The sequence below is a fragment of the Chiloscyllium plagiosum genome, unplaced genomic scaffold (assembly GCF_037043375.1).
Source record: "Chiloscyllium plagiosum isolate Xiang-an unplaced genomic scaffold, Cpla_swu_hap1 HiC_scaffold_20, whole genome shotgun sequence".
Lineage (NCBI taxonomy): Eukaryota > Metazoa > Chordata > Chondrichthyes > Orectolobiformes > Hemiscylliidae > Chiloscyllium > Chiloscyllium plagiosum.
Genome location: NW_028270158.1, coordinates 20527037 through 20544408, shown reverse-complemented (window position 1 = coordinate 20544408; position 17372 = coordinate 20527037). Strand labels below are relative to the sequence as shown.

Below are 17372 nucleotides of genomic sequence, written 5' to 3'. Positions count from 1 at the left end.
TGGTGGTGTCTGGGGTGTTAATTGTAAGGTACAATTCCATAAGAATGACTATGTCAGGCTTTTGCTTGACTAGTCTGTGAGACAGCTCTCCTAATTTCAGCACTAGCCCCAAAATGTTGGGGAGGAGGACTTTGCTGTTTGTGTTTTTACTGTTGTCGATGCCAGGTAGTCTGTCCAGTTCCATTTCTTTGTTGTGATTTTCTACATATTGATACAACTGAGTGGCTTGCTAGGCCCTTTCAGAGGGCAGTGGAGAGTCAACCTCATTGTTGTATGCCAGACGAGGTAAGGATGGCAGATTTCTTCGCTAAAAGACATTAATGAACCAGGTGGGTTTTTCTGACATTGACAATAGTTTCATGGTCATCAGTTGATTCTTAATTCCAGATTTTATTTATTGAAATCAAATTCCATCATCTGCCGTATCGGGATTCAAACCCAGTACATTATTCTGAGCTTCTGGATTAATAGTCGAGCGATAATATCGCTAGGCCATCACCTTCCCCTAAGCGATCCCAAAACTAACAGATCAGATCTAAGCCCTGGAGTATTTTCACATCCTGTCGTGAATGGTGATGGACAATTCAACAACTCACTGGAGGAGGCGACTCCACAAATATCCCCATCCTCAATGGTGGAGAAGCCCAGCACATCAGTTCAAAAGATAAGGCATTCGTAACAATCTTCAGTCAGAAGTGCCAAGTAGATGATCTGTCTCGGGCTCCTCTAGTGGTCCTCAGCATCACAGGTACCAGTCTCTAGCCAATTCGATTCACTCCACATAATATCAAGAAACAGCTGGAGGCACTCAATATTGCAAAGGCAACGGGTCCTAATAACATTCCGGCAATAGTCCTGCAGAAGTGTGCTCCAGAACTTGATGCTCCCCTAGCCAAGCTATTCCAGTACAGTTACAACACTAACATCTACCCAACAATGTGGAAAACAGTTATGTCCTGTCCACAAAAAACAAGACAAATCCAACCTGGCCAATTAGTCTACTCTCCATCATTAATAAAGTGATAGAAGGGGTTATCAACAATGCTATCAAGCAGCACCTGCTCAGCAACAACCTGCTCAGTGACGCCCAGTTTGGGTTTCGCCTGGATCACTCAGCTCCTGATCTCATTACAGACTTGGTTCAAATATGGACAAAAGAGCTGAATTCCAGAGGTGAGGTGAGAGTGAAAGCCTTTGACATCAAGGCCACATTTGACTGAGTATGGTACAAAGGCGTCGTGGCAAAACTGGAATAAATGTGTATTAGGGGGCAAAGACTCCGCTGGTTAGAGTCATATCTGGCACAAAGGAAAATGGTTGTGGTTAAGAGTCAGTCATCTCAGCTCCAGGACATCTCTGCAGGAATCTCTTAGGGTGGTGTTCTAGGCCCAACAATCTTCAGCTGCTTCATCAATGACCTTCCCTCTGTCATAAGGTCAGAAGTGGGGATGTTCGTCGATGATTGCACAGTGCTCAGCATCATTTGCGATTCCTCAGATACTGAAGCAGTCCATGCTCAAACGCAATAAGATCTGGACAATATCCAGGCTTGGGCCAATAAGTGGCAAGTAACATTCGCGCACAAATGCCAGACAATGACCATCTCCAATAAGATATACTCTAACTACCTTCTCTTTTCACTCAATAGTATTGCCATTACTGAACCCCCCACTGTTAACATCCTTGGGGTTACCATTGACCAGAAACTCAACTGGACTCACCACATAAACACAGTGGCTACAAGAGCAAGACTAGGGATACTGCAGCGAGTAACTCATCTCCTGACACCCCAAAGTCTATCTACCATTTACAAGGCACAAGTCAGGAGGGTGATGGAATAGTCCCCACATGTCTGAATGGGTGCAGCTCCAACAACACTCAAGGAGCTTGACACCATCCAGGACAAAGCAACCAGCTTGATTGGCACCACATCTACAAACATTCAATCCCTCCACCACTGGTGCTCAGTAGCTGCAGTGTGTACTACTTACAAGATGCACTGCAGATATTCAGCAAAGATCTTTAGACAGCACCTTCCAAACCCATGACCACTTTCATCTGGAAGGACAAGGGCAGCAGGTACTTAGGAATCTGCAAGTTCGCCTCCAAGCTACTCACCATCTTGACTTGGATCTATACCGCCATTCCCTCACAGTCGTTGGACCAAACTCTTGGAATTCCCTCCCTCCCAACATTGTAGATCAATCCACAGCAAGTGGAAAGCAGCGATTCAAAAAGGCAGCTCACTACCACCTTTTCATGGGCAAATAGGGACGGGTTATCAATGCTGGCCAGCCAGAGACGCCCAAGTCCCACAAATGAATTTTTAAAAAATTCCAAAATTCGCAATTTTGCTAATGGAAAGTGCTAGTATTACATCCAGTGATAGGTGAACCTTTAAAAGCAAGGTTTAGTGAACCTTATCAAATTGAAAGGAGCTTGAGTGAGGTGAATTAGTTGATCAGGACTCCAGCTCGAAAGAAATCTCACGAAATGTGCCATGTGAATTTGCTCAAAAGATAATTTGATAAGGGAAAGAAAGCAAAAGAAAAATGTGTTACTGGTTAGAATACAGAGTGAAGAACCAAATTCAGAGGATTCTGAATTGGATATTCCTCAAATTAAAATAAGGAAGTTCTCAAATATTAGGATAAATTATTGAGTTACCTTCCAACTTAAAACTGAAATGCCCTGACAGAGTTATTACTATAGCATGGGATGATATGTGGGAATAAGCTGGGAAGTACTAATTTAATTATGCATGATGTAGATGTAGAAAATGCTTTTCCAATTAAGCAACATCCTTATAGACTTAACCCCACATTGTTGGCACATGTTCAAAAAGAGATTGAACACATTCTTCAAGACAACATAATTGACTCTAGCTCACCCATAACAATAGTGCCAAAACTGGATGGTACCCAACGATTGCATGTAGACTATCACAAAATCAAAGCAGTTACAAAATCTGATTCACATCCAAACCCATGTTTGGAAGACTGTATTGAGAAGGTGGGACGAGCAATTTATATTTCTCAGATGGACTTACTCAGAATACTGGTAGGTATCTTAATCCAAAAGAGCAAAGACAATTTTGGCTTTCATAACAGCAAATGGACTATATCAATTTAAAGTCATAGCATTTGATATAAAACATATGCCAGCCAGATTTCAACCAATTAAGTAAATTCTGGAATACCCAATTGTGTGGCATACATTGATAATCTGAAGAGTTTTAGCCACACATGGAAGGTTTATTTGCAGCATCTATTGGAATTATTCCATCAACTTTCAGGAGGCAGGCTTGGTGATAAACCAATAAGAAGTCAATTCACCAAGTAATGTTCCTGCGTCACGTGATTGGTCATGAACAGATGGCCTCATGAAAAGGAAAAAAAAGGTTTCTGGGGAGTTTCCCATACCATCAACAAAGACAACAGTACTACAATTCCAGGGATTGAGTGGGTTTATTGGAAGTTCATATCAAATTTTAAAAGTGTGGTTGCTCCACTGACTGAATTATTGAAGAAGTGCAGAAAATTTCAGTGGATAGCAGACTGCCAGAAGGTACTTGACAGCTTGAAAGCTGTGTTAATCACTGCCCCAGTATTAGCCACACCTAATTACACAAAGCCATTCAAGCTTGCTATTGGTGTAAATGATGTGGGTGTCAGTGCTGTATTCTTACAAGAAGATAATGAGAAGATAGAAAGAGCTATCGAGCATTTCTCCAGGAAACTGAATATTCATCAACAGGGATATTCCACAATTGAGAAGGAGATCTTGAGCTTAGTGTTGGCATTACAACAATGCATCTGAGACAACTGTACATATGATTGTAACCAATGAAACTTGTAAGAGTCTAAGTTACATGCAGACGTCTCTGGAGTGGAAATTGAACACAGAATCTCTGATTTAGAGCTGCCAGTTGTGTCTTGGCTGATATTGATGGTTGAACGGTAGTGAGATTATGAGGAAATGGTCAATATTCCTGCTTCTGCATGTCTCTAGCAAGTGAAATTGTGAGCTGCTAACCCAGTTTATCAAACATATCAAACCAAAACATAAGGTTAAATATGCTTTTCTTGCCAATCTTTTTTTTTTCTGATTTAGATTCTCTACAGTGTGGAAACAGGCCCTTTGGCCCAACAAGTCCACGCTGACCCTCCGAAGAGTAACCCACCCAGACCCATTTCCTTCTGACTAAAATACCAAACCCATGGGCAATTTAGATTAGATTAGATTAGATCAGATTACTTACAGTGTGGAAACAGGCCCTTCGGCCAATTCACCTGATCTGCACATGTATTTTAATTCATTCACATAAGTTGGAAAGAAGTTTGAAAACAGTGGATACTGATAGAAGGTTGCAGGTTATTTCCACTACCTCTTTTTAAAAACACCATCATTGTTCTGGGCAGTCTTCTTACCTCAGCTAATACCAGAAACAAAATGTCTGGTTGTTGGCATTTGCAGAACCTGTGCATAAAGTAACTTCCAGCATTGTTGCAGTGCTGACATTCGAAAAACAATCAACAGTAAAGAACTGATGTAGTGTTTTCACAAAAGTACAAAGTATGAAGTATGTATGTATAATTCAGTAAAGCAAGGCAGCAATCACCTATAATTAAAGAGAGTACTGCTTCATGAATAAAGCAGATGAAAAATATATTGCAATCTCACACTTTAAGCCAAACTACAAAAAACATCACCATCATAGTGTGAGGCTTGACATTTTCACATGATCCATTAACCTTCTTCCCTAATGCAAGCTTCCTGATCAGATCTTGGCCATTGCATTTGTCAGAAGATACAGACATTAATATGTCACTACCTATGCAACTAAAATGACTCACTGAATAAAAGGTAAATCTCCTGAATTTGCTTTTGTATTTATTGCTGATTATTCCATATTTAAGGCACCCATTCTCCCAAAATTGGAAACATGTTCCTAGTGAGAAAACCTTTTGGTTCAGATTGATTTTTGAATCATAATCAGCACAATCTCCCTCCTGCTGCTAATTTGATTTCACACACGTCTTGCCACAAACCTGACTCTGACTGGGTCAGACAATCGTGACTAAACGTTTCACTCCAGTGACGTGGACCCTGAATCCAGGCTCAATAGAAAAGAGGTCTGGGAAATTAGTAATGGGGAATAAGGAGCTGATAGATGACTTGAACAAATATCTTGCATTATCTTCACAACGTAAGACCCAAGTAACATTCCAGAAATAGTTGTAAATCAAGAATTGAAAAGGAGAGAGGAATTCAAGAAAATAACAATTACCAGGTAAGTAGTACTGAGTAAATTGTTGGAACTGAGAGTTGGTAAATCCTTGGTTCCTGATGGATTTCACCAAAAGGGTATTATAAGAAGTAGCCAGTGAGATAATGAGATTACTAAAGTTTACTAAACTGCATTGAATTAAGATAATCAAAAGACCAAAGCAAGAATTCAGAAGATTTTTTCTTTGCTTGTGATTGAAATAAAAACTGTGTTGGGAGAAGAATCCTCAAAAGATCTTTTTTAAATGTGGATGAATATTTCAATATGTAAAATCTGGAATGGCAATGGAATAAAGCTCAGGGAACAGCTCTTAAAATTTAGTAAAATTTAAACTGATTATATAGCACAAAAGGAGTTCATTAAGGCTCACTGTAGCTGTGTCAGCTCTTGAAAATAACTATCCAATTAAATCTGTTATGCTTAGGAAAAGAATTGCGAGGTTGTGTGACCAAATCCTTTTTGAAAGTCACTACTGAATCTGCCCCCTACACCCTTTCACGGGGTGAGTTGTGGAATTACAATCTATAGTAATACTGATTATTCCAAATAGTAATAAACATAAATCAAGATCTGTTGTTTCTTTCTGGTGCAGCAACCTTGAATAGGCTATGGATTTCATAATGATAGGATTCTTGCAAAAAAAAAAATTACCATCTGCTATGATTAGGTAACTTAGTTCAAGACTAAATTATGATAGATATTTTGTTTAAGAGCATCATGAAAACGTGTTATCAAATCACAGTTAACAATATATTGACAGTTTAAATGAAATTCCTAACACCCCTTGCTTTGAGGTGGAAAATCATGGGTTCATACTAGACTGAAAAACAGAATCAAGGCTAACCAAAAAATGGTGGTCCAACTAGATTCAAACAATTTCAATTCATTATTCAAACCCACAAATGCAGTTTTCTGAAGAGTCCAGTCACCATTTATATTTTGGCCAAACACCATGAAAACAAATGCACAAAACAAATATCCTTTGCTGTTTGCAGGCTATTGTGCACAAGTTGTATTGTGCACAACTGTAGGATGCTCACTGGGAGTTTGTGGTCTGATCGGATTTACATCATGTTCTTTGGAGGAGGCATCAGAAGCCCCTTCAGATGATTTTTTTTTTACAACTGATCTGGTTTCCTTCATTGGTTCCTTACTTCACAGAGACTGCACTCCTTTAAAAAAGGCATGGTTGGAAAGCACTTTGAGTACTATGGTTTTCTTACATTGTAAAAATAGAAGTGATACATTTGTAACGCATCAACATAATATCCTTAATGTAGTAAAATAATCCAAGGTACTTCATGGGAGCCCAAGTAGTTAAATATTTCTGGACATAAGACTGGAGACATTGGGACAGGTGACAAAAAGTTTGGTCAAAGGTACTATATAGGTCTTAGATAGACTTCAAGGAGGAGAGTGTGAAGAAAGGATACAGTAGGTGTTCTAATGGTTTAGGAAATTGAAAGCAGTCACCAAAAGTGGGGATGAATGCAAGTGGGATTATATATAAAAGTCAGAATAGCAGAGGTTACTAGAGGTGGAGCAATTACAGAGATTTGGAAGGATGTCATGCAGTGGTTATAAAATCAATACTTTCACAAAATACAATAATGTCTCATAGAATGGAAATGGACATCTAAGCCCCTACTGGTGACTCTTCAAGTTGATAAATTAAAATTTCAGCATCAAAAGTATTAGAAATGTGCAGTACAGCAACAAACTAGGAAAGCCAAACAACATATCATTAAATGGTGGTTAGAAAAATAAAGTTTTCAATAAATGTCTTCAGCTCATTGATGTGTGATTTTGTTTCCTAGTTACAACTCAAGAATACATTTTGAAAATGAGACTTCTCCAAAATAATTTCTCACAAGAAGCAATTATGTGGAATTTGTAGTTTTCAGTTAGACTGACACAAAGGTGAATGATGATTAATTAGACTTTTTTTTAAGAAAGGTGCTGAATAACTTTGATTATGTTACTATCAACCTGTGTGTTGCAATCCTGAGGAAATCATTCCTTACTCCAGACCATACACAACAATTGCAACCAAGCAAGAAATCTTCCAGCTTCTTAGATTCACTCGTTAAACTCTCCAGTAGATACAGGTCTTGCAAATTCCTGCAACAAATTCTTTATGGCCTTCACTGTGCTTTTACACAGAGATGCAATTACTTCATGTAAACACAATACAATTTTACCAAAAGGCAACCCTCATACCCTGCACTTTTATTTCCTATTTGAATTTGTGTTAAGATTCCACTGCTTATGAAAGGAAGACATGATTTGTTTTTTTTAAGCTACGAATGTCTGCACATCATCAGTTTGCTTTTTCATAATTTTGTGCTATACTGACATAAATAATGCCATACCCTAGTTTAAGATGACAAGCTAATCTCCACACTACTGCAGGAGCTTTCAGAGTATTAATTAGCTTAAAAGAAAACTCTGATTTTAAGCAGCTATGTCTTAACTCTTTATTGAAACTCTTCTTCAGTACTGAGCGGTAATTAACAGAAATGTCAGAAGCAAACATAATTGTGTTGCAATTATGTTTACAAATATAATTTTAATCTTCAAGTTATTTTTCATCTCAATAGATTATGCCACAATTTAAGTGCTAAACAGAAACATGTTACCTCCAAACTGATATTTACAGTAAACATTGATTAACTTTCCTTCCTTAATGAACATGTCCAAACTAAGCCCAACTAACATGAGTTATATAACTGTTGTCTTATTGTTGGAGATGCATCTACAAATTTCAATATTAGGTTCTGACCTTGCTTTGAACTTCTCTGCTGTGCACATCACAGTGTCTGAATTTTATTCAAGTACATGAAGTGGTACATTATTATTCATTCAGTTTGCCAATATAATTAGATAGTATGTTTTTAACAAATGTCAAAATGCATGTATAGATTAACCTTCACTCAATAGAAAAAGATTTTCAATCACATATTAAAATATTCCCCTTTGATGAGGAACTGTCTTATTGTGTGTACAAAATATATTGATCCATATTTACTTCTCTCCTTCACATTTCTCTTAACTGTAGGATGCTCACTGGGAGTTTGTGGTCTGATCGGATTTACAGCCAGTTATCGATTGGAAGCTTAAAGGTTTCAGCTCACCAAACAAGTGAGATGCAGTCACCACTGGACCTGCTTAATCAAAACACCAATGCCTGATGTTAGAACTTGACCACCTCAGGCAAATGCAAGTATCTGGTCTGAATTTCTTATCTGGCAGCCCGAGTGCTTGGCCTCAACTATTAAGAACAGCAATCTGCAGTCAAAGGGCAGAAAAGCAACCAGTGCACAAGCAGACACACACAGCTTTCCAGTACCCAAGTCTTAACTTTCTTCAATGTGTACTGATAAATGTGTAAACTTTCCCGAATGAAGGCCAGAGAGATGCGTGTTGAACTGAAGGTGACTAAAACTACATCTATTGACCAAAACCACAATGCCACTGCAGGATCCAAGTTGTGTTCCACTGGATTCTCCAAACAGCAGATAAAGTATGGCAGATGCATTTTTGACACATTGGGTCGAATTGACTGAATGCATCAATGTAAACAAGTGTAAATACTTAAAACACCAAAGCATTACTTCTGGATCATTCAAAACATAATTTTTGAAACATTTACTACGGCCTTTGATGATGGAATTGCAACTAGTATCACAATTATTACTATTTTCTAATGAAAGTGAACTAAATGAATCCAGTTACTGTAATGAAACCTTACACTGTAGCTATGTAACAGAAAACCAAAGTGACAGCCATTTTTACAGTATCAGCCTCTTTCTATCTTGCTTGTATACAGTTTTTCTATTTCCCATAGGCTTCATTGGGAATGGATTAATCCTGGTTGTAAACTTGAATGATCATAAGAAAATGACCATCCCAGATGTCTATTTTGTAAACCTTGCCATAGCTGACCTGATCCTTGTAGCAGATTCGCTCATTGAGGTATTCAATCTGAATGACAAGTACTATGACATAGCCATTCTATGTACCTTCATGTCTCTGTTCCTGCAAATCAACATGTACAGCAGCATCTTCTTTCTCACATGGATGAGCATCGACCGGTACCTTGCCCTGGCACAGTCAATGAAATCTGGCACACTCCGAACCTTGCAGCATGCAAAGTGGAGCTGTAGCCTGATCTGGTTGACATCCATCCTGGCTGCAATGTTGCCATTTGCTGTGGTACAAGCACACCACACCGGGGAAGTTCACTTTTGCTTTGCAGATGTTACAGAGATTCAATGGTTGGAAGTAACTCTTGGATTTGTCATCCCATTCTTTATCATTGGACTCTGCTATTCACTGATTGTACGGATTCTCACAAAAGCCCAGAAACACAATCGTCTTTGGCCAAGACGTCAGAAGGCCCTTCGTATGATTGTTGTGGTTGTTCTGGTTTTCTTTATCTGTTGGTTACCTGAAAATGTTTTCATCAGTCTTCAGCTCCTACAAGGCACAAAGGATTCATCAGTTTCCTTCAAGAAATCAATGGGGCATTATTATCCGCTTACACGTCATATTGTCAACCTGGCTGCTTTTTCTAATAGTTGTCTGAATCCCATGATTTATAGCTTTCTTGGGGAAACATTCCGAGACAAGCTTCGCCTATACATGAAAAAGAAAGCAAATGTGTCTACAGTTTACCGGCTTTGCAACAACACTTTGAACTGGAACATTCCTGTAACCGCAGAGGAATCTTTTGCATAGTAGATGAAATCGTTAGAAACTAAAGTATTTAAGAGAAGGCCAAAAGTGCATTCAACTTTCTTTAATTATAACTTGCAGTTTGGAAAGCTGAAAGCAATGTTTCCAGAGCTGCCAACTTCAAAGTGAGTTGGTATAACCACAATAATGGAAATCAATTCCAAGATAATCAAAAGGCATTGGTTAAACATGTTTGGGATATAGATGGCAGCAACTTCTTTCTATGTTTGTCACATTCACCAAACTGTTTACTCATATGGAAACTATCAACTCGCACTTGTTCATGTTACTATTTAAGGCTTGTAGTTTAATGCAGAATTATATTTAATAAAGATATTAAAAGTCCACAAAATAAGTCCTCTCCTAATTTGGACAGAAAATGAAAAACACAATAATTTTATTAAATTTTGCATGGTTTGTAAAATAATTATACCATAATTTAAATATGTACATTCTACTTTAATTGTAATGATACAAACTAAGTTTGACAGTATATATGTTTAGTTTTCAAAAGTCTGTATTTGCTGATCAAGCATCACAACTTAACAGAAAAGCCTAAGGGGCAATAAAAATGTCAGTGTTTGTGACTGAAACGTTCATGGTGTTATCAAGGTGAGACATTCCAGCCAACAATCTAATGTCATACCAACACCAAATAACAATACTTCAAACTAAACCGAAAACATGGATGAGGAGTTCATGGATGGAAATCACTTAAAGTATTATAACTAATACTAGGGTGAACGGAGTTCAATTTTCAAGTAACCTCCCAGTGAAAGATAATTAAAATTGCTCAAAATAGATTTGGCTTTTGTAATTTATGAAGGAGAAAATAAGACAGATAGAATAAAAGAGAGAGGGTAAACAAAAATACAAGTGGGAGAACGTGGGTAACAGAAGAAAAAGAAAACGTGAGAGGAAAGGCAAAAAGAATTGAGAGAAAGGAAGGAAGTACCTACACAAATATGGTAACTTTTACAACCTCAGTATTTCCAAAATCATTTAAAGTATTTTGAGTATGCACTGTTCCAATAAAGGAAATGCAGCCTGTTTGCACCCAGAAGCTCCTCCAAACAGCAATATGTGAAATGATTAAATAATTTCTGCTGGAGAAGTAAAACCAGAAAATGAGAGTTCATCAACCTTAAATATTAATTTTGTTTTGCTATCCAAAATAATGCAGCTGAACTTACTGGGTATTTCCAGCTGTTTCTGTTTTTATTTTAGACTTTCTGCATATAACGTCTTTTGCATGCAATTGGATAAAGACAAAATACTGATGAGGAAACTAGGGAAAACTTCCTTTCCCTCTTCAAATAGTGCCATGGGAGATTTGATATCCACCTGAAAAAGCAGATGGCAGCTCAGTTCAGCATCTCCATAAAAGACTGTACCTCTTGACACTGCAGAACTCTCTTCAACTGCACGCTCAAGTCTCTGGAGTGGTGTTTGAACCCATGACCTTCTGACACATTGAGCCACAACTTTCATATTTAACTGCTATGTATAAATTCCTATGAATATGAAAGAACTACAGCTTGACCAGAGAATTGTTCAATATTACCAGAATAAATAAGAATGTTTAGCAAAATCAATTTGAGATAAGTTACATTTTGACTTTAAAAACAAACAAATAAATTTGGAATGATATAAAGAACATAAAGTATCATGCATTTTTAAATCCAGAATTGCAAATCTAGCCTAGAGGATCACAATTCATATTAAGGTGTGGATCATTTAGGACCCAAATGAGAAAAATTTTCTTCACCTCGAGGACTGTATATATTGTACTCAGTTATGAGGTATATTCAAGACATGGGTAAATAGTTTTCTGCGTACTAAGATGTTTAAGAGAATGGGGAAAACATGGGAAGGTAGGTCCAAGTTAGAAAATTGCAAGTGATCTCAGTGGATGGCACAACAGCTGTAAAAGGCCAAATGGTCTACGCCAATTTCTACTTCTCATATTCTTAATAGAATCAACCTAACTCCTATCGTTATTCCTCATAATTGAAAAGTTTATGGTATATCTACATTCATGACAGAAACACAGAGCAAGCTGTACAACAGCATCATTATAAATTCCAGTGATAAAAGTTTTAGAACATAGAACATAGAAAAATACAGCGCAGTACAGGCCCTCTGGCCCTCGATGTTGCGCCGATCCAAGTCCACCTAACCTACACTAGCCCACTATCCTCCATATGCCTATCCAATGCCCGTTTAAATGCCCATAAAGAGGGAGAGTCCACCATTGCTACTGGCAGGGCATTCACGACTCGCTGAGTAAAGAATCTACCCCTAACATCTGTCCTATACCTACCACCCCTTAATTTAAAGCTATGCCCCCTCGTAATAGCTGACTCCATACGTGGAAAAAGGTTCTCATGGTCAACCCTATCTAAACCCCTAATCATCTTGTACACCTCTATCAAGTCACCCCTAAACCTTCTTTTCTCCAATGAAAACAACCCCAAGTGCCTCAGCCTTTCCTCATACGATCTTCCTACCATACCAGGCAACATCCTGGTAAACCTCCTCTCCACCCGTTCCAGTGCCTCCACATCCTTCCTGTAGTATGACGACCAAAACTGCACACAATACTCCAGATGCGGCCGCACCAGAGTCTTATACAACTGCAACATGACCTCAGGACTCCGGAACTCAATTCCTCTACCAATAAAAGCCAGTACGCCATATGCCTTCCTCACCGCACTATTTACCTGGGTGGCAACTTTCAGAGATCTGTGTACATGGACACCAAGATCCCTCTGCTCATTCACACTACCAAGTATCCGACCATTAGCCCAGTACCCCATCTTTTTGTTACTCTTACCAAAGTGAATCACCTCACACTTAGCTACATTGAACTCCATTTGCCACCTTTCTGCCCAGCTCTGCAACTTATCTATATCCCGCTGTAACCTGACACATCCTTCCTCACTGTCAACAACTCCACCGACTTTCGTATCATCCGCAAACTTGCTCACCCAACCTTCTAGCCCCTCCTCCAGGTCATTTATAAAAATGACAAACAGCAATGGTCCCAAAACAGATCCTTGCGGAATACCGCTAGTAACTGCACTCCAAGATGAACCTTTACCATCAACTACTACCCTCTGTCTTCTTCCAGCCAGCCAAATCCTAATCCAAACCTCCAACTCACCCTCAATGCCATACTTCCGTATCTTTTGCAGTAGCCTACCATGGGGAACCTTATCAAACGCCTTACTAAAATCCATGTACACCACATCTACCACTTTCCCCTCGTCCACCTCCTTCGTCACCTTCTCAAAGAATTCAATAAGGTTTGTGAGGTACGACCTGCCCTTCACAAAACCATGCTGACTATCCTTGATCACATTATTCCTATCCAGATGTTCATAAATCCTATCCCTTACAATTCTCTCTAAGACTTTGCCCACAACAGAAGTGAGACTCACTGGCCTATAGTTACTAGGGTTATCCCTACTCCCCTTCTTGAACAAGGGAACCACATTTGCTATCCTCCAGTCTTCTGGCACTATTCCTGTAGACACCGAGGACATAAAAATCAAGGCCAATGGCTCTGCAATCTCCTCCCTTGCTTCCCAGAGAATCCTAGGATAAATGCTATCAGGCCCAGGGGACTTATCTATTTTCACCCTTTCCAGAATTTCCAACACCTCTTCCCTACATACCTCAAAGCCGTTCATTCTAATTAATTGTGACTCAATATTCACATCGGCAACAATGTCCTGTTCCTGAGTGAATACTGACGAAAAGTATTCATTCAGTGTCTCCCCAATCTCTTCAGCCTCCACACGCAACTTCCCACTACTATCCTTGACTGGACCTATTCCTACCCTAGTCATTCTTTTATTCCTGATAGAGTTTTACCAGGATTGAAGAAAACGTACATGCAGCACTGTGTATTTTGGTCTCTTAGTTCAAATGACATCACTGCATTTGAAGCAATTTACAAAAGATTCACTCAAATATGATTCAATGACTCGAAGTGATTCCTGGGATGAAATGAGAGGGATATAGAGTCATAGGCATGTACAGCACGGAAATAGACACTTCGGTCCAAATTATCCAACCAAATATCCTAACCTAATCTCGTCCCATTTGTCAGCCCATATCCCTCTCAACCATTCCTATTCATATTCCAATCCCGATGCCTTTTAAATATGTACCTGCCCCCACCATTTCCTCTGGCAGCTCGTTCCATACATGCACCACCCTCTGCATGAAAACGTTGCCCCTTAGGTCCCTATTAAATTTTTCCCCTCTCACCCTAAACCTATGCTCTCAGGTTCTGGACTCTCCCAATCGAGGGAAAAATCCTTGCCTATATATATCCGATCCGTGCCCCTCATGAAGTTTGTAAGGTTAAGACAGCCAAGGACCAAATCGATCCAAACGAGTGACTCAGACAGACACCTTCCAACCTCTCCCTGCAGCAGGCCACTGTCCCTGCCTGTTTCAAGAGGGCCAACATCATCCCTGTGCCTAAGAAGGCTCATGCAGCATGTCTCAATGACTACCACCCATGATCCTAATTTCGGTGGTCATGAAGTGCTTTGAAAGGGTGGTCATGGCATTAACCTCCCCATTACTCTTGACCCACTCCAATTTGCCTATCAAAACAAGAGATCCATGTCAGATGTCATGTCACTTGCCTTTCATCCTCACTAGAACATCTTGACACCAAGAACAGCTATGTAAGAATCCTACTCATTGACTACAGTTCAGCCTTCAACACTATTATCCCCTAGAAACTGGTTACTAAACTTAGTGATCTCAGACTAAGCACCACTCTCTGCAACTGGATCCTCAGTTTCCTGACCTATAGGCCACAATCAGTGAAGATTGGGGACAATATTTCATCCTCACTGACACTCAACCCTGGAGCCCCCCAGCGGTGCGTATTCAGCTCTCTACTGTACTCACTATATACCCATGACTGTGTCACCAAATACCAGACTAATGCCATTTACAAGTTCACTGATGACATCACCATTTTCAGTCAAATCTCAGATGGCGATGAAACAGATTACAAATGGGAGATGGAAGACCTAGTAAAATGGCACACTGAGAACAACCTAGCTCTCAATGCCGGCATAACCAAGGAACTCGTTATTGACTTTCGGCAGGAAGTTACTCATGCCCCCCTACACATTAACAGCACACAGGTGAAATGAGTGGAGAGTGTCAAGCTACTGGGAGTGTTCATCCACAACAAGCTTTCTTGGACTCTTCATGTGGAGGCACTAGTTACAAAGGCCCAACAACTTCTCTTCTTCCTCAGGAAGCTGAGGAAATTTGGCATGACGGTGAATACTCTTGCCGACTTTTACAGGTGGGCCATCGAGAGCATTCTGTCTGAATGTATCAAAACCTGGTATGGCAACTGTACCATTCAAGATCAGAGACGGTTACAGAGAGGGAGAACTCAGCCCGGACAATCATAAAGGCTAACCTCCCATCTATAGAATCCAACTACCAGGCCCATTGTCAAGGGATGGCTACCAGCATTCTCAAAGTTCCATCCCACACTGCCAATGTTTTTCTGCAATCTCTAGCATCGGGGAGAAAGTACACACGCATCAGCCAGTTTCGAAACAGTTTCTGCCCTACTGTTATTAGAATACTAAACGAACTCACAAACTCTTAACATTCACCTGTACCTGTGATTTTGTTTTTGCAGCTGTTTACCCAATATTGACTTACCTATGCTACTTAACTCTGATCTGCCTGTAGTGCTCGCAAGACAAAGCTTTTCATTGTGCCTCAGTACACGTGACAATAAATTCAACTCAATTCAAGGTCACCTCTCAGCCTCCAACGCTTCAGGAAAAACAGCCTCTCCCTGTAGCTCATATCCTCCGACTCTGGCAACATCTTTGTAAATCTTTTCTGAACCCTTTCAAGTTTCACAACATCCTTCTGATAGGAAGGAAACCAGAATTATGCGTAATATTCTAAAAGTGGTTGAGTCAATGTCCTGTACAGCCAGAACATGACCTCCCAACTTCCATACTCAATGCTCTGACCCATAAAAGAGAGCACACCAAACGCCTTCTTCGCTATCCTATCGAACTGCGATTCTACTTTCAATCCAGGGTAAGTTTGTTCAGCAACACACCCCAGGACCTTCCCATTATAGAGAAGAAGGTTGAGAGGCAACTTAATTGAAACATATAAGATGACCAGGAGGGTTAGATAGGTTGGACAGTGGCAGCATTTTTCCTTGGATACTGTCCACTACATCTCCAATTTTGGTGTAATCTGTAAACTTACTAACTATATCTATGTTTACATCCAAATCATTAATATAAAAGACAAAAGGTTGTGGACAAAGCCATCGATCCTTGTGGCACACCACTGGTCACAGGCCTCCAGTCTGAAAAGCAACCTTTCACCACCACCTTCTGCCTTTTTCCATTTGAGCCACTTCTATATCCAAATGGCTAGTTTTTTCTGTATTCTATGACATCAAATCTTGCTAACCAGTCTGCCATGAGGGACCTTGTCGAACGCCTTACTGAAGTCCATATGGATCACGTCCACCACTCTGCCCTCATCAATTCTCTTTGTTACTTACTCAAAAAAAACTCAAACAGGTTCATGAGATATGATTTCCCACGCACAGAGCCATGCTGACTATGTCTAATCAGTCCTTGCCTTTCCAAATACATGTAAATCCTGTGCCTCAGGATTCCCTCAAACAACTTGCCACCACTAATGGCAGGGTCACTGTCTATAGTTCCCTGGCTTATCCTTACCACCTTTCTTAAATAATGACACCACATTAGCCAACCTCCAGTCTTCCGGCACCTCACCTGTGACTATCAATGATACAAATATCTCAGCAAGGGACCCAGCAATCACTTCCCTAGCTTCCCACAGAGTTCTCTCATACACCTGATCAGGTCCTAGGGATTTATCCACTTTTATGCATTTCAAGACGTGCAGCACCTCCTCTTCCATAATATGGATATTTTTCAAAATGTCACCATCTATTTCCCCACGTTCTATATCTTCCATGTCCTTCTTCACAGTAAAAACTAATGCAAAATACTTGTTTAGTATCTCCCCCATCTCCTGCAGCTCCACACATAGGCCACCTTGCTGATCTTTGAGGCCTTATTCTATCCCTAGTTACCCTTTTGTCCTTAATGTATTTATAAAATCACTTTGGATTCTCCTTGACTGTATTTGCCAAAGCTATCTCATGTAACTAATAGTCAGAGGGAAATTGAGAAACAAACTTGTAAAGAGATCTCAGCTATCTGTAAGAATAATAGGGTAGTTATGGTAGGGGATTTTAACTTTCCAAACATCGACTGGGACTGCCATA

The 17372-nt window shown here is 39.7% G+C and overlaps 2 protein-coding genes across 2 annotated transcripts in view; one reads left to right on the top strand and one right to left on the bottom strand.

Annotated features, from left to right (window-relative positions):
• Nucleotides 1-17372, bottom strand: part of chlsn (cholesin) — a 411930-nt gene that overhangs the window by 311063 nt on the left and 83495 nt on the right. The gene's annotated exons all lie outside the window — the stretch shown is intronic.
• Nucleotides 8954-10030, top strand: gper1 (G protein-coupled estrogen receptor 1). Its single transcript, XM_043711049.2, has one exon. The coding sequence runs from the start codon at nucleotides 8954-8956 to the stop codon at nucleotides 10028-10030; it is 1077 nt and encodes a 358-aa protein (XP_043566984.2).

What these genes read in the sequence shown, in the direction of transcription:
- gper1 (XM_043711049.2), top strand. Translation starts at nt 8,954, where the DNA reads ATGATGGAATTGCAACTAGTATCACAATTATTACTATTTTCTAATGAA.